The sequence below is a fragment of the Corvus moneduloides genome, chromosome 17, assembly GCF_009650955.1.
Source record: "Corvus moneduloides isolate bCorMon1 chromosome 17, bCorMon1.pri, whole genome shotgun sequence".
Lineage (NCBI taxonomy): Eukaryota > Metazoa > Chordata > Aves > Passeriformes > Corvidae > Corvus > Corvus moneduloides.
Window position 1 is genome coordinate 2,146,047 of NC_045492.1, and position 17,528 is coordinate 2,163,574.

Below are 17,528 nucleotides of genomic sequence, written 5' to 3' on the forward strand. Positions count from 1 at the left end.
CTCTGTGGGTGGTCAGGAGTCTTTAACAAAAGCTTTTTTCAAGCTCACACGTGGCAACTGGTGCGTGTTCAGTTGAGCTACTCAGCTTCTGACTATGAGCTTTCTTCAGACTATGCAGACGTTGAATTAATTGTTGCCTGTGGGGTTGTTCTGGAGAGAATGGACTGGCCCAACCCTTGTCCTCCCACATGCCAGCAGGACAGGGGGGATTTACAGGGAGCGACTCCTTGGGGATGCTGGAAAAGGAGGTTGGGTGCATATGGGGTGGGACCCTTTACATTCATTCAAAAGCTCACGGAATTTGAAACATCTTTTTTGCATCATGGATGTTTAAAGGGCCTTGGGGAGGACGCCACACATCTTTCTGTTAGCCAGGCCAACCCTAAAGGCCCCGGAGCTGGCTGTGCCTATGAGCCAGAAGATGAGATGGGGAAGAAAAACGGGTTGGTTTAACTTCTATCTGGAACTGAGGAAAAAAGAATTTATGACTTTTGGAAGAACAGGGAGGCAATTTAGGACAACTACAAGAGTGTCATGGGGCTATGCAGGGAGAAAATAAGAAGAGTCAAAGCTCAGCTTGAACGTAATCTGGCTACTGCCACAGAAGACAATAAAAACCGTTGTTGTGAATACATTAGCACCACCAGCAGGGCTAAGGAGAATCCCCCTCCTTTTTGGGATGTGGCTGGGGGCCAGTCTCTTTTCCCAGATATCAAGGGATAGGACAAGAGGAAATGGCTTCAGGCTGTGCCAGGGGCGGTTTAGGTTGGATATGAAGGAAAATTTTTTCACGGGAAGGGTGGTCAGGCATTGGAACAGCTGCCCAGGGCAGTGGTGGAGTCACCATCCCTGCAGGGATTTAAAAGAGGTGATGTGGCACTCGGGGACATGGGTCAGTGATGGCCTTGGCGGAGCTGGGGGCAGTTGGACTGGGTGGCCTTAGAGGGATTTTCCAACCTAAATGGAAATGTGGGAACCTAATGTGGGAAAGCCCCTCAGAGCAGGGGTGACCCCTCCTGGCTGCCCATTCCCCTCCTGCTGGAGCCAGCAGGGAGCTGTGCAGCTGGTTTATGGCCCAAAGGGTGCATGAAGGGGTCAGGGGTGTCCCTTTCCCACCCCCTGCTGCCCCCTCACCTCTCCGTGTGGGTTCTCTTCACCGTCACAGAAAGACCTTGGTGAGCACCAAAACCCCAGAACTCATTTCCTTGGGGCCCCACCTACAGCCAGGAGCGGAGTGAGCTGCCCTACAAGGGCCTGAGAGCTCCCCCAGTCCCTCACTCTCCTCCCAAGATAATGAACAAAATCAAACCAGTTGTTTGCTGGGAGACTTTGGCCGTGGAGTGACCCAGTCCCAGCCCCTGAGGCACTGCAGCACCTCAGAGCTGGGAACATGACTGAAGGTCGGGCTGATTTCCATCTTCTTGAAAGCCAGTTTGACTTGGTTTGGTTTTGGGTTTTTTTTTTTCCCCCTCCTGTTGTTCCTCCTTCCAGCCACAGACACCCAGCCATCAGTCTGATGCTGCTGCTTTTCTCACCTTGAAGGGAACTGCTGACTGATGGCAGGATGCATGGAGAGATGGATGTTCAAACATCTCAGACTCACCATAAACTCAGGCAGCTTTGCCCTCCAGTGCTGGATGGTGGCTCAGCCACAAAGAACCCACCAAGGTTGGATGGGCCTTGGAGAAACCTGGTCCAGTGCAAGGTGTCCTGAAGAGATCATCTTTAAGGTCCTTTCCAACCCCAGCCATTCTGGGATTCTGGGATTCTCCCCATGTGGTCACTGGTCCCTCCTGACACCACTCTGGTGCCAACCAGAGCAACACTGTGCTTAAGAAGCAGTTTTTGGCACTGCTGGCTTGTGCAAACTGGCAAAGCAGCCAGATTTTTCCAGTCTGTTATGAGCCGGACAAGTGAAAAATCCAGAGATTAAAGGCCAGGATTTGGCCCCTGCTCTCCTGCATTAAAGAAGTTTCCAAGCCTCCAGGGAAAAATCCCAGAGCCCCTGTGAACGCAGATGTTTTGGTCAGCCCAGTGGGATATACCTTGTGGAAGGGAAAGCAAATCCTGTGGGGAGAGCGGAGGCTTGGAAAGGGAAAAAAGCCTTGTCTGGAACAGAAGAAGTGTGTGTGTACAGCAGACAGAAGAGAGGGGAGGCAGATTAGATTTCTTTCTTTTATTATACAGGATTGTATGTACAAGGTCACCTCTCTCCCGAACATCAGCATCACAGTCAGTTCACAGCCACACCTGCAGCTCATCTCTCCAGGCCTGGAGAACAGCTCGGGACAGCACGGTGCAGACATTGCACAGGAACCACAGGGGAAGGATGGGCTCTCCCTTCAAGCCCTCCTCAAGCAGCCCAAACTAAGAAATGCAAAGGAAACTTTGTGCTTCAAGGGCCATGCGTGCTCCAGGATGGTGCCAGGGAGAGGAAGTGTCACCCCTGGAGCTGTTTTCCCTTCACCCTTCCAAGAGATGCCGTGGATGAGGTTGGAGCACTTGGGACCACCCAGGGCCAGGTGTGGGAGGGATTGGCCAAGGGGAAGGTGTGGACAGCACTCTGGGTTCCAAGCACTGATGTGTGTGTGTGTTCTGGAGGGGAAGGGGGTGGGCAGGACACACCATGTATGAAAAAAGTGCTGTGGGAGTTTCAGTCCCGTCTACCCCGGGAAAACAGGACAAGCCCAGCAAGGAGAAACGAGAACGGCTGAGGCCTCTCGGGTGCAGGGGTCCCACGATGAGCCCTCTGCTCACAGCACCGGGCAGGGGGCAAAAGCAGCTGGGATCTGGGGAGCAGGGGGGTGCTGGCACACCCACATGCATCGTGCTCGGGGTATTCCCTGTCCCCAGCCTCGGGCACGCTGTCACCCCGGGGATGGAGCTCAGGCAGAAGCAGGAGCTGTCGCACCACTCTCCTGATGTGCCCTGACCGGGGCAGGAGGAGATGTGGGCAGCCAGGGAAGAGGCTGATCTCTCTGGCTCCAGGCTGCAGGAGGAGCTCCCTTCCTTCCAGGGAGCAGCTGGTCCAAGGAAAGGGTCTCATCCATAGCTGCTGGCACCCCCCACTCTGCAGAGGCTTGCTCAGCCCTTACATGGTGGAGAATGAGGACACCAAATCACTGAGGGTGACGTGTCCTTGGTTTCTCCTGCTTGGGATCACTTGCTTTCCTGCAGCTTCCTCTCCCCTCCTCTCTTCAAGCAGCTTCCCAGAGCGCAGCAGCTGCTCCAGCACCGACTCCTTTCCACCTGGAAGTGACCCTGGACACACAGCAGCTCATGGGGCGCAAGAGACGTGACAGGAGGTGGCCGTGCTGGGGGACAGCTCACCCCACACCTCTGACTCAACAGGATCTTCAGCACAGGAACACAGATTGTCCAAACTGAGACAGTACTTTTCCCCCAGTCAGGAAATGCTCTGGCTCTCACCTCGCACAGGAAAAATGTCTTTATTGGGTTGGGCTCAGTTCTCTCTGCTCTCCTGCAAGCAGCTCTAGAACACCTCTGGCTCCCTTGGGGACACAGCTGCTCTCCTGATCTCTGTGGTGGCTCTGGGTTGTGCAGGTCTGGCTCCTGCCTCTGGCTGCAGAGCTCCGAATCCATTGCAGGGGTGGTGGGGATCCGCTGGGAGGATGAGTTTTCTTTGCCTTTGCTTTACAGATGGATGGAAGATGTTGGGCCATGTTTCTTCTTTGAATGCCAGGTAGAGATGACAGCAGCACTTCCATTCAGCTTGTCTTGCTCAACGTGCCAGGACAGGGTTTAGCCTCGTGCTTTCCTCACACTGTTGCTCACAGCTGCTCTGGGTGGGCTGCAAGGAGAAAAGGGGAGCTACAGCACTGTCCTTGAACCCCACAGATTTGTCATTTAGGAGAGAGGGTGAGGGACTGGCCAGTGACCCAGCTGAGCAGCCAAGCTCCATGTCTCCACATAGGGGATCAGTGGAACAGAGCCTCTCCTGAAGCAGCAACCCCCCAGCCCAACATGCACAGAACAAGAGCTTTGGCTCAGAATCAGCAGCAGGGGAGCTGTACCTGGTTACTGTAGTCTGGCATCCTCCACATCTGTGTAATGGCTGTTCTCCTGCAGGGAAAAGGAACCACAAACAGTAAACCCCCCTGTGTCCCTCCTGCCCTGCCTGGGGCGCTGTGACACCTCGCATGTGGCCACCAGCTGGTCCCCTGGTGTGGGAGAGCAGTGCCAGGGTGCTCAGTGTGATGGAGGAGCTACAAAACACACCTGGTATGGACACCAGGGGCCAGGGCTGTGCTTGCTGGCACAACAGAGGCCCAGGCAAAACCACACAATTCCTCTGGCTCCTTACTCTGAAACGGCTCTGCCAAACAGACCTGGGGTGTGTAATTCCCTCCTGGGCTTGGAAGTGATGGAATCATAGAATCATTTAGATTGGAACAGACTTCCAAGATCATCAAGTCCAACCATTAACCAGCACCTCCGTGTTCACTTCCCTGGGCAACTGTTTCAATGCCTGACCACCCTTTCAGTGAAGAAATTTCCCTGATCTCCGATCTAAACCTCCCCTGGCACAGTTTGAGGCCATTTCCGCTCATCCTGTTTCTTGTTCCCTGGAACTGCCCCGTGATGCCAGCGTGCATCAGTCCACAGAGGCAAATCAGAGTCCTGATTCTGCTGCTGAGCACAGGAACTGTTTGCAGCAGTCCCAGTTTGCAGCAGAACTCATTTTCCAGAATGGTAACACACATTCATCACTACAAATACCACAGTAATGGTGCTGAACTGCTCCCCATGCAGGGGGTTTGGAAAGCATGGCATGTTGTTGGACTGGCTTGATGGTCTTGCAAGTCTTTTCCAGCCTTTGTGGTTGTCTGGAATTTCCTGCTGGAGCTGTTGTGCAGTGCAGCATCGCTGGGAGAATGGGGTGCTCAGCAGGAGTGTTCAACCTCCTGCACAGGGGGAGCATTTCAGGGATGGAAATGGATCCAGCAGTTGTCTACAGGGGACACGAGGGAGTCCAAAAGGAAAGGCAAGGAAACAGGCTGTGCCTGAAAGCCAGGGGAGGTGTCCTTGCTGTGGGCAAGGATCAGGGACAGCCCAATGGGGCTGGCACCGTGGCAGGCATCTCCTCACACCACGGGTACAGAGGCTCCTCTGGAGGGCTGCAGGACGGGGCACCTCCACCACCCTGGCATCTGGGGGGAAGGAGCAGGGCTGGAGCAAGAAACAGGAGACTTTTGGAGAGCCTCAAGAGTAAGTTCCTGACCCAGCTGACCAGGGGAAACATTGTTCTCGTTCCTGATGGCCAAGGAACACCTGGTCAGGGATGTGAAGGTGGAGAGAAGCCTTGGCTGCAGAGCCCATGGGACTGTGAACCTGAGTAACCTGAGAGAAGTGACCAACACCAAGAGCAGGATCAAATCCCTGAACTTAGGAGAGCAGATTTTGGGTTGTTTTGGGACCTGCTTGGCAAAATCCCATGTGAGACTGCCTTGGAGGCCGAGGAGACCCAGGACATCTGGGCTTTTACTGTGTGAGACTTTCACTGAGCCCCCAGCATCAACCTCAAAAACCATTTGGATGCAGACTGGGCAGATAAATGACCAAACCTCCCTGAAAACAGAAGAAAATCTGACTGCAAATCAACCACTGTGTGCTGTGAATACCTGAACACATCAGGATACCTTTAGCTCTCCCTCCAAAGCAGCTGTCTGTGTGCAAGGATCTCCCCTTGAACAGATCCCTCAAGACACCCCTCACCGGACACCAGGCATTGCTGGGCTGGCAGGTGACCTTTTTTGCACAAGTGTGACATTTAAGGCACGTACACAATGATCTTTGTATCCCACAGTAAGTGCAGTGAACAGTACTGACCACCAATCCAACTGCACTTACTAAATATTTTCCATACCCAAATGTATGGCTCAGAACTCAATGATCTCCATCAGCTCTGAGTGACCTCTGACTCTTCTCCTGTCACTCCCCTGCCCCTCAGTGCCAAAGGGATTTTAGGGACCCCATTTGGGTGCCGTGTCCATGGACAGCAGTGTCCATGGTGACAGCCACACTGCTGTGTGTGAGCCAGAGAGATGTGGGACAAAGGAGTCACTCCCCAGGAACTGGGGACACTTCAGAAGTGCTCAGTGCTGGTGCAAAAGTGCTCAGTTGAGGTCAGGAGCAATACAAAGGCTGGCTCTGGCAAGCTGCCTTGCAGGGCTCGAGGAGCTCCCTGCACATGCCCTGCACACACTGACTTGACCATCCAGAGCACTTGGGAGCCTGTCTGAAGCTGGCAGTGAAATATTTCTGGTCTTGATGCCACATCAGGACCAGGGAGTTACAGAAAATAGAGATGTAAGTGAGCTGAAATAGACATCTTGTTCCTCGTAATGAGGACCAGCTCTTCCCAAACCATTGCCAGCAGATGTCTCTCCACTATTTTCTTACCCCAGCAATGGCAGACAACTGCCCGTTTTTTGTGACAGGCTGTGTGCTGCTTTATCAGCATTAACAGCAGCAAGTTTCCCTTGATGTAATTCAAACCTGGACTTCCTTTTCCTGGCACAGAGCTTGTGCCTTTCTTCTTCCCAGTGCCTGGAATGACGTCTCCCCTCAAGCAGCTCCCCCCAGATTTGGCAGGACTGATGGACTCCAGCCACGAGGCCCCAGACCTGGAACAGCTGAAGGACCCTATTCAGAGCCCTCACCCATCATGGCTCCAGCAGGACAGAGCAGGAGAGCACAAACCAGCTGGGAGTGTTTGGGGTTGGAGGAGCTTTTAGGCCTGGGGAAATGCTGTGGATGTGCAGCATGGCCACCCCAGGGATGGGAGGTGAGGAAGAGGAGAGGGAGGCTGAGATTCATCCTCACTTCTGCCGCCAGCAGTGCTGGAGTGGGGATGGGTTGGAGCTGTGCCAAGGGGCCACTCAGGGCAGGTCACGTCCTTCTACCCTGGAGCCCTGTTGGCCTCAGCCTGGATCTGGAACTGGTCCTGTTCTCAGCAAAGGTTTGGTTTGGGATAAATGACAGTGCTGGCAGTGGTTACACAGAGCCTGGTATGCCCTGTGATGTACCCAAACACTGGGCTCCCATCCAAAGGCACACATTTGTCACTGGGTTCCCCAGGAACACCCCTGCTTGGGGCAGGACTAGGAGCAGTGGGGCAGATGTGTGCCTGGCACCAGCGGTGCTGGCACTGCCCTCGCTGGGGGTGCCCTGGCTCGGTCAGACCTTGGTTTGTGCCATGGGACAAGTGCCTCTGGAGAGGGACTTTGGACAAGGGCCTGGAGAGACAGGACAAGGCTTCACATTGACAGAGGGCAGGGTTAGATGAGATATTGGGAAGGAATTTCCCTGTGAGGGTGGGGAGGCCCTGGCACAGGGTGCCCAGAGAAGCTGTGGCTGCCCCTGGATCCCTGGAAGTGTCCAAGGCCAGGTTGGATAGGGCTTGGAGCAGGCTGGGATAGTGGAAGGTGTCCCTGCCCATGGCAGGGGTGGAACGAGAAGTTCTCTAGGGTTCATTCTAATCCAAACCCTCCTGTGACTCTGTGGATGTCCAGTCAGGTGCAAGGGCACTGCAAATGCAGCTCATCTAACACAGCCTGTCTTTGCCATGGGATTAAATCCATCTAAGAATCACCTGGGAGCAGAGCAGTGTGGTTTAAACCACTCCTAGCTGTGAAATCAAGTATAAATGTCTGAATTTCAAGAGCCAACCATGTTTCCTTCAGCACCTCCACAGGTTTGCATGGGCAGTGCTTTTGCAGGCAGCAGGGAGGTTTGGAAGAATAAGCTGTGAACAACAATCGGATTTAAATACAGCAATTTCTTTGAAGGAAGGAAAAACTACTTCTCCTGGGGATTTAGCAAGTTCCAGTAAAGCTGTGCCCCACAACTGAACTGCTCTGCTGCAGGGATGTTTCACCCAAGCTCTCTTACCAGTTCATCCTCACACTCCTCCCGTGTGAGTCCCTCCTCCTCGCCCTCGTCCCCGTTGAGCGGCTCCTCCACGTTGGCCTCGGCCTCGGATGCCGTGTCCTCCTGGGACACCTCGCTCTTGCTGCTCTCCGCCTTCTTCCGGGCCTCTGCAGGGCAACAGCTGGGTCAGGGCTGGGAACAGGGGCCACAGCCTGAACCCCGGGGTCAGACGGCCCCCACACCCGGGCCGTGGGGAAATAACAGTGATGGAGAGGCTTCCTGCAGCGGGGAGCTCTGCTGATCTTGAAGAAGCGGCCTGGGAGACCATGGAGAGGGCAGAGAAGGTTCCACATCCCCCAACAAGGCTGTGGGAGCCAGGCAGGGCAGGATAGGATGGGGACAGGGATAGGGATAGGGATAGGATGTAGGATAGGATAGGATGGGGATAGGGATAGGGATAGGATAGGGGTAGGATAGGATAGGATAGGATAGGGGTAGGATAGGATAGGGATGGGGATAAGGATTGGGATAGGCATAGGATAGGGGTAGGATAGGACAGGATAGGACAGGATAGGGGTAGGATAGGATGGAAGAGAGGAGAACAGACTAAAATAGAACTTGGATAGGATAGGATAAAATAGGGATAGGATAAAATAGGGATAGGATAGGAAAGGAATGGGAATGGGAATGGGAATGGGAAGGGAAGGGAAGGGAAGGGAAGGGAAGGGAAGGAAAGGAAAGGAAAGGAAAGGAAAGGAAAGGAAAGGAAAGGAAAGGAAAGGAAAGGAAAGGAAAGGAAAGGAAAGGAAAGGAAAGGAAAGGAAAGGAAAGGAAAGGAAAGGAAAGGAAAGGAAAGGAAAGGAAAGGAAAGGAAAGGAAAGGAAAGGAAAGGAAAGGAAAGGAAAGGAAAGGAAAGGAAAGGAAAGGAAAGGAAAGGGAGAATAAGATAGGACAGGATAGGATAGGATACAATACAATAGGATATGACAGAGTAAAACAGAATAGTAGAACAAAAAAGCAAACTGAAAAAAAATATAAACGATATGACAAAGGAAAAAAAATCTCATCATTTTAAACCCCAACTCCATTAACTTCAGGAATTCTGGTGTGTAATTTTGGCCTGTGATTCTACCCTGGAACCTGGGGGTTGACATTTCCCTGTCAAAGCCTGGAGGGAGTTGTGATGCCAAGGCCAGCCCTGAGGCATCCTCGCACCCCACTGACCTGCAGACAGCTTCTGTTCCTCAGCAATCTGCTCCAGCCGGCCCAGGAGAGCATCAATGTTGGATTTGATCTGTGTCAGCTCAGTTTTGATTGTCTGCAGCTCACTGCTCTTCACTTGGAGGGAGGAAGGAAGGAAAGGAAGGAAAGGAAGGCACTCAGTGCCCTGCAGAGCACCCGCGGAGCAGCCCCACCCCGCGCCTGCCCCAGGGCACTTCCTGAGCAGACAGAAAAACCACGGAGGAACCCCGGGCTGGCAGCTCGCTGGGAAACTGGCAGGGAAGCTGGGGGGCTGCTCCCAAAAAAGCCTGTGGGCGCTGTTTCAGGCAGGCTGTGGAGGCCGAGGCCGGCCTTTGGCGCGCTCAGGCTGTACCTGCACTTCCCCAGCCGCACCCCCCGCAGCCGGGCTGCTCTTTCCAGGCGTTCGGGGCTTTCTGAGGGGTTTTTTGGGAGGCCCCACGCGTGTCCCCAGCCCAGGCACACACTCACACTTGAGCTTGGCCGAGCTGTTGGCGATGGCGGCCGACCTGGCGAAGAGCTTGACCGGGAGCGTGGCCTTGACGCGCCGCACCAGGGGGATGGTGACCCGCGGCCGCTTCACCGGCACCACCCGCGGCACCGGCGACACCCGGCCCCGGTACTCGAAGATCCTGAGGGGGAGGCAGAGGAAGGACGTGGCAGCCCTGCCGTGGGGTGCCCCAGCCCCCGCAGCGTTCCCGCTGATCGCGGCCATCGGATCCCACCCCACAGGCTGGGCTGGACCCCATGCACCCCAATCCCTCCCTCCCCTGCCCCACAAAGCCCCTCTGGCTGACGCCTGACCTGTCGTAGAAGTCGTCTCTGTAGTAGTCATAATCGAAGTCGTAGCCACTGCAGAGACATCAGGGCATCATGGGTTAATTAGTGCTGGTAACTCATTATTATTGCCCCCTCACGGGCTGCTGAGTGCCCCCAGGGCCACCAAGGGTAAATAGGTTGATCCCCCTTCATAAGGGACTCTCATCCAGCAGGACATGGACAGTCCTGGCTGCAGGGAGATGGGCTGAGCCCAGGAGGAAGATTTGGGGGGCTGAAGGCACTGGAGAGGTTGATGTTGGCAGAGGGGTGTTAGCCTGGTTATCTCAAGGAGGAGCAAGATGTGTGTGGAGGAAAGTCGGGACGAAGGGCATATTTATGGGGATATTTATTAATTTAAACCTCTCTCCCCCCAGCCAGGCAATGCCCACATCCTGTTCTCTTAAGCTTGAGCTGCATTTTAACCTAAAGTAGGAGCATTCCCCACTCCCTGGAGACCCAGTAACACACATTCCCCCCTTGCTGCAGCTGTTTTTTCACAAGGCAGCAAAAACCAGGGGGTCTGACCCCACACATTGGTACCAGTTGCCCCAGCTGAACACAGCACCCTTCCCTGGTGTGCTGAGGCTCAGTTCACACTGGCTAAGACAGAGGTGATGCTGGTGGTCTCTTCTCTCTGCTCTGAACAAAGACAATTAGTGCAGCCCCAGAAAGCAAAGTCTGTCCTGCCTCCTGAACTGCCTGAAAAGAATGGGAAGAATGATAGATTGATGCGGGGAGAGGGACGGGCTCAGCCAGGAGGAACAGGGGAGAGGGAAGGATGACCACCCAAGTGTGTAGTTGAGAGTAAATTTGGTGCCCTGCATCTTTGACAGAAGCGACAAGAACAATGTGAGGCTGGCTGGGATGGCTGGTGGGGTGTGGTTTGGAGCAGGAAGTCTCTCCTGCCTATGCTGGCATTGAGGTCCCAGCCAGTGTTAAGTTTCAGTAACTGGTTGGCTTCCTAAATGTGTTTTTTCCACACTCCTTGGGTTCCCCAAATGCCTGTGGCAGCATGTGGAGACCCAGCCTGTGCCCTGGGGGAACCTGAGGGTGGCTGGATACACCAGAGCTGCTTTGGGGCCAAGGAGTTGGTGCCAGGGTGCTCATGCACCTCCTGCCCCAGTAGTGCCCTGCCATGGGGACTTCAGTGAGGAGATATTCCATAAAGCTGGGCTTTATCTCTGAGCAGCTGCTGCCTGTGGCATTCCCAGCTGGCTGAGGGTGGGATGGGGAGAGCAGGGTCGCACTCCTGAGGAAAGAGCACTGGTGGGGAGATGTGGCTGTGGAGGTGTTATCACCACAACCCTTCCAGATTCCACTGCTTGGTGGAAAATAGCCATTTTTGACCGATGAATTCCAGATTCTTTTCAGGTGCCCTCCCCTTCAGACCTGAGTTGTAGCCAACATTTCTGCTGGGCTCAGAGGACACAGGAATATCCCACAGCCTCTGTCCCAACCACTGCATGATCTGTGTTTACTTATTCCCTCTTCTGGATTGAAAGGGAAAGGCACTTCCTCGCAGGGCAGCTGCTGCTGGAATGAGCCCAACTGTGTGTGGGGCTGAGGGGATGGACAGCAGGGAACGAGGCACTTCCATGGAGCTTTTCATGATTGGTAACTTGATTTCACCTGGGGTGAAACCTGGAGATACAAAAATTCTCCAAGAAAATAGCTCCCCTCAGCCTGCCAATTTATTTTGATCACCGAGGATGTTTGACTCCAGGTCTGTTTGAATCCAATAAATACAAAATACCATCAAAACAGGAAGCCATTTGAAAGGAAAATTGAAGAAGGATGCTTCTACACTGTCAGACTCTCCCTCTTCAATTTTCTCCCTCTCCTTAGATGCAACTCAAATGAAATTGCTGTGATTTTGTAATATTTTCAATCCTGACAGGCTCTGGTGAAGTGCTTCTGGCTCTCTCTCCAGCAGAGACAATGTTCTCCCCAGTCCCAGGCAAGAGGACACAGTGGCATCTCCCTGCAGCTCCAGGGCTCCAAGTGGGATGAAGCAGTGCCTTTATCCACACCCTCCATGGGGTGTTGCTCTTGCTGGAAGCTCCCCGTGGCTTGGAGACCACGAGGCAGCTTGGCAGGATTTGTTCATAAACAACACAAAGCTTGGGAGCGTTTGGCAAAATTTTGAGATGCCCAAATTCCTTTTACCTGACCCCATTTCACACTCCTGGTCTGAGCCAGCTTTTCCTCCAAGCCTTTGCTCCCTGGCAGAGCTGTGGGATCACACATGGGCCGCTCCATGGACACATGGGGATGGAGAGGAGCTGCAGCCTCAGTCCCAGCACACAGCACTGCCCTGGGCAAAGCCTGGCACCTGCAAACAAGGAATGGAGCCCTGGATGGCCTGGGCACCTCCATCTCCAGCACTGCCCCTGCCCTGAGGCATTTGGGCACCTCTGCCCTGCTCCTGGGCTTGGCTCCAGCACCAACAGGAGGAAGCTCAGCCTCCAATATCTGTAGATCCAAAGATAGAGAGGCCCAAAAGCTCATGTGAAGCCCCAAGCCTCTTCCCAGAGCAGTCAATCTGCTGGATGAAGTGGCCAATGAACCCTGGCAATGTTATGACACTGTGTTATTCCCTATTTCCATGGGGAATGTGGGAGCAAAGCTGGGCAGCCCTGGGTTTTCCTGGTGGGAATTGCTCCTGGCAGTTCTGCAGGGTATTCCCAGAGGCAGTGGGGGGTCACACCCTGCCTGGACTGCAGGGCAGGGGCCCCAGAGCATCTGTGGGTGCAAAGCCCGAGGGTGGGGGTTCTCCTGCCCTGGCCCTGAATCCTTGTGGGATTGGAGATACTTCCATCCTTTCAAAAGGAATTAGGGGCATAATTACCCCAGGGAGCTGGTCCTGACTTCCCAAAACACGAACCCCAGCCTCTGCAGTGCTGCTTTGATTCCTGACCATGGGACAGCCCTCAGGGAAGGCAGGGGGCTGGAATGAGGGGTTTGGGGCAGTCTGGGGCTGTGTGACCCTGCTGTGACACACCAGTCACTCGTGGCTTAGCAGGTGATCCCAGGGAGGCAGTGGCTGGATGGTTTTAGCAGCATCCCTGGAATCGGGCTATGAGCACAGGGCAGGTCTTCCCAGATGAATCCAGGAAAACAGCTGGTAAAAGGGAGTGCCTTAGCATGGGTGATTTATCCTGAAAATTTCACTGCATGTAGGATAAAGCATCCTGAGACTGAGGGGTTGTTTCTCAGCGACCTGGCAGGTCTGTCTTTGTGTACAGGAATAATTTTTGCCATTTTTCTATCGGCCGGTGACACTGCACCCTTTCAAAATAAGGGACAGGCAGAGGCAAAGGCTGGAAAGCAGGAAGGCCTCAAGGAACACCTCCTGCTGCATTCACTGCCTTGGCTTTGTTTGCCTTTAGCAATCAAACAACATTTATACTGACTCAGGTTCAAAATGCAGCTGTTCATAACTGAAGGGGGATTGTTTACATGTGCTGCCTCTCCATCACATTTGTGGGGCCACTTCTGAGCCTGTACCTGAACAGCAAATGTGCATTTGAGCACCTGTGCTTTAATTACTGCCTGATACTGCTAATCACGAGTGCCATGTTGAGCTCAGCTCCCACCCTGCTGCCATGGCATTACTGCAGCAGGCAAAGGAATACCTGCTGGAAAGCTGCTTGGAAAATGTGGCATTGATCAAACAGTGATCTGGTGGAGCTCTGTGAGACTCCTTCCTCCTGCAAATAGCCAAGGCAGTGGGAAATAGAGGAATGTGGGATGAAGCCCGGCATTCCCAAAGTGCTGGGGCTGCTGTAGGCTGGGACATTATTGCTCACCTCCCTCTCTGCCCCAGAGCTGCTCTCAGCCCTGTCCATGTGGATTTGGCACTGGGATGTCACTGCTCCAGCACCAGGGCCTGGGAGGGGTGTTCAGGGATGGGCTGACACCAGCTTGGGGTGTAACGGGATGGATGCCGGTGTTCACTAGCTGTGACAGTCAGTCAGCAGTGCTTTGTCCCTGTCACCATTTCAGAGACCCCTCCTGGGGCCACTGAGCTGCAGACACCAGCAGCTCTTGCTCAGGTTGTCCTCTCTGTCCTTTTGGCCATGGAGCAGCTTTAGCCCCAGCACTGCAGGGCAGGGCAGAGATTTGTCCCTCCAGAAGCCCAGAGGGGCCCTGGCAGAGCCACCTTCCCTTCCCAGCCAGCTGACAGCAAGGTGGGATCGCTGGCACCAACCTGAACATGGCCCCAAATGCCCCAGGAAATCCTGTCCTGACATTTGCTGTGCAGGAGAAAAAAAAAAGTGCTGCCAGAAGGCAGATTTGGAGAGACAGTGAGTGCCGGCCTGGGGACATGGTCACAGCACCTCATTTCCCAGCCAGCCCCACGGGCAGGATGGCCACGCTTGTGGCGGTGGCCGGGATGCCGGGCAGGAGCATCCAGGAGCCTTCCCTGTGCAAAGGGATGCTCTGGGAAGTGCCAGAGGGAGGGAGGAAGGTCCAGAGATCCAGGTGTGGAGGAGAGCAGTGAGGGCAGCGAGGCTTTGTAAGAACTGAAGGTGCCTCGTGTGGAGACACCTGAGAAAACTGACAGTGGCATGAGCCTGGGTGGAGCTGGAGGGGAGGTTACATCCCCAAGGATTTCTACTGAACACCTGGACCTCCCCTTGGGCTGGTGGACAGCTAAAAATGTCACGACTGTTGCTTCCTCTGTGTTCAAAATGGAACTTCCCTTGCCTTGCCTTCCCCTCGACCCTCCCATGCGGACTTGGAGCGAGGCAAAGCAAAACCCGGCCTTTAGAAAAATCCTCTGCTGTGTGTAACAGCACCTCTATAAATTACAGTGCTGTGATTTTTGAAGTCTAACGTTTAGAAAAATTGATGGTGGTTCGGGAAGCTGTAAGCACAGCTCGCTGCAAACCTGGATTCCCTGTTTTCCAGGAGATATCGTAAGTTCTGCCAGCTCAGATGGCAAAGTTTTAATCTGACAGCCAGTCTGGGATGAAACATTGCTGGAGCTCGGAGCAGTGCAGTTCTCTGGCCCATATTTTAGCATACCCATATTTGTGGGAGGGAGCAAACATCTCTCTCAGCAGGCTGGAAGTCTGAAACATTGGTCATTCCAGAGGAAGGGATTAATGCTCCAGGCACGGGTGAGCAGTAAATGAAAAGCTCGTTAGTGCAAGATGTATGGAAGGAGCTGGTGTGCCTTATGGCCCCGGCCCCATGTGAGCAGTCCACGTGCAGCTGAACAGCAGGAGTTGCATCATCTCTACTGCCATCTCCTTCCCCTCAAGTGCCATCCCCTGGGAATCCAGAGAGCCACGTCCTGTGAAGGGCCAAAGGGTCCCAGGATGGGAGAAATGTGCCTGAAAGCTGCACAGAGGGAGCTCAGCTGAGAGGCTCCTGGAAGGAACCCAGAGATGCCCTGTGGGTGGTGGGAGGCTGCTGGGGCTCTGGGGGGTCTGGATGTGCCAGAGCTGCACTTTCCAACCAGGATTTGCCATTCCACAGCACACTGGTGCAGGACCACACGGCTGAGTCTGAATCACAGGGTTCTCTTCACCCCTTGCACTTATTTCTTCTTTTTGTGGAAAAGTCTCCAGTTCTCCCATGATTTCCCCTTTTGCTACACCCACCTATAACCCCAATACTGATTTTAGTCTTTTCCTCCCAACCTCACACCTTCCAACTCGTGATTCAGCATGAGACTGGCATCAAAATTGTGACAATTTACAAATAAAACACATTTGGGGACCTTGTTATTTGGTTTTGGGTTCCTGAACCTGCAGGTCACTCCTGAAATACCTTTTCAACCACAAGCAAGAACTTAATGAGTTTCTCCCACATTCCCCTGACTCCAGAGTATGGGGCTTAAATGAAAATCTTCACCTCTTGTGGAAATCATGATAAATTCTCTTGAGCTAAGGGCTCACTGACATCTGTAACACGCTCCATGTGCCACACACCTCTCCATGTCCCTCCTGTCCCTCCTGTTCCCTTGATCCCTCATTGCTGCTCCTCAGAACATGCTCCCTTGGGACTTCCCCCGGCCTCTTCCTTGCTTCACCTCCATTTGTCACCCCCAGGGTTTCCCACTTTCTTCCCTTCTCCTCTCCCTTTGACAGTCAGTCTTCTCTTTCCCTGAATTATCCCTGTTCCCTGTTTTTCCCCCACACCCAGCCCCTCTGTGCCCACTCCTGCTGCCTGGCTGGAGGGGGGTTCTCCTCTTGCTCCCCCTCCTCCGGTGTGGTTAAAGCACAGGGTACTGCTCACCCTTCTCCAGCCCTCTCCAGGTCCAGCACCTGCACAGGTGGGACCATGCCCAGGAAATCTCCCACACCACCACAGGCACTGGCCAACCTTGGGGCTGCCACTGCCTGAAGGGCACTGCCAAGGAAAGGAGCCCCTGGGAGAAGCTCTGGATGCGCAGTGTCCAGGCTGCTGGGGGCGGGGAGCTCAGGGCAGTGGTCAGGGGGTGCTGGAAGGCAAAAACAGCAGCCCAGACCTCACACCCAGGTGAACACCTACCTGTACAAGGCAGAGGCTGCTCTCTTCAGCCCTTTGGGTCTGTTGGGTTTGGGCTCCCCGGCCATGTTGATGTCTGCAAGGAAGGGACACGCAGCTGTGACACAGCATGTCCCTTGTCACCTTCACCTGTACCTGGGCATGGAGCTGGGGCAGATGCACACAAGCCTGCCAGAGAGAAACGAGCTCTCCCACACCCCCACCCATTCCCACCTGCTTCTGGCACATCTGGGGCCTGCTGGGGCTCCACAGGAAGGCAAACACATCGTGTTGGCAAACCTCTTCCTTTTCCTTTCCAGAGCCACTCACCATTCAGCTGGCAGTCAGCACCGTGCTCCAATCCACACACACAAACTCAGGACAGCTTTCTCAGGAGAACTTGGTGTGACAAGGCAAAATCCAAACCTGCTGCACGCTGCTGGCTGCTGACAATCCACCCCTTGATCCTTTGGGAATAACGAGGAATGCTTGGCATGAGCCAGCCAGGCACTGCTATGGATTTGGCTGCGTTAAACTCTGCACGGGGTGCCCGTGCCTGCAGCTGCTCTTGGAGGAGCATCTTCTGCCAGGGGAGGGGAGAACAAGCTCCTCTAATCCCCTGAGGAAATTTTGCTCCTTGGCCTTGGTGCCAAATGTGCTTTTGATGTGAGAATAAAGTGACACAGCCAATTTCATGGAGCTGCCGAGAGCCCGGCAATCCAACATGGGGTGTGGAGCCAGAGCTCAGAGAGGTGAGCAACTGCTCTGTTCTGAGCCCAGGACAGAGCAAATGCCCTGCTGGCTTCTCCAATCAGCCCTAAACCCTGTTGGTTCTTCTGGTCCTGTGTATCTAAAGAGATGTCAGACCTCTGGGCATGTCAGATCTCGGCAAGACAGGATTTCCGCATGTGGACCAAGTCCACCATGAAACCAGGGCCCTCAGACACGGCAGGAATAAAGAGAAAGGAGCATTCATGTAAAAGAACCCCTCATATTTCAAAAATCAAAGTAGTGGAAAGTGAGGGAGTCAAAGACCAGCTGCTGAGTCCATGGGGTTGGCAAGAATCCTCTTCGTCAGCTGGTGTGAGGCAGGTGAC

At 54.0% G+C, this 17,528-nt stretch overlaps 1 protein-coding gene across 4 annotated transcripts in view; it reads right to left on the reverse strand.

Annotated features, from left to right (window-relative positions):
- Window positions 1-2,161: 2,161 nt before the first annotated feature.
- RALY (RALY heterogeneous nuclear ribonucleoprotein) overlaps window positions 2,162-17,528 on the reverse strand; it is a 118,269-nt gene continuing 102,902 nt past the window's right edge. For all 4 annotated transcript variants that reach the window (XM_032126833.1, XM_032126832.1, XM_032126834.1 and 1 more), the window contains 7 exons: window positions 16,456-16,528; window positions 9,937-9,984; window positions 9,604-9,764; window positions 9,118-9,231; window positions 7,915-8,060; window positions 4,035-4,083; window positions 2,162-3,811 (listed from right to left, as the gene is read on the reverse strand). In XM_032126833.1, the coding sequence (XP_031982724.1) occupies window positions 4,039-4,083; window positions 7,915-8,060; window positions 9,118-9,231; window positions 9,604-9,764; window positions 9,937-9,984; window positions 16,456-16,528 (587 nt within the window). In that variant the 3' untranslated portion in view covers window positions 2,162-3,811; window positions 4,035-4,038. The remainder of the gene's footprint in view (window positions 3,812-4,034; window positions 4,084-7,914; window positions 8,061-9,117; window positions 9,232-9,603; window positions 9,765-9,936; window positions 9,985-16,455; window positions 16,529-17,528) is intronic.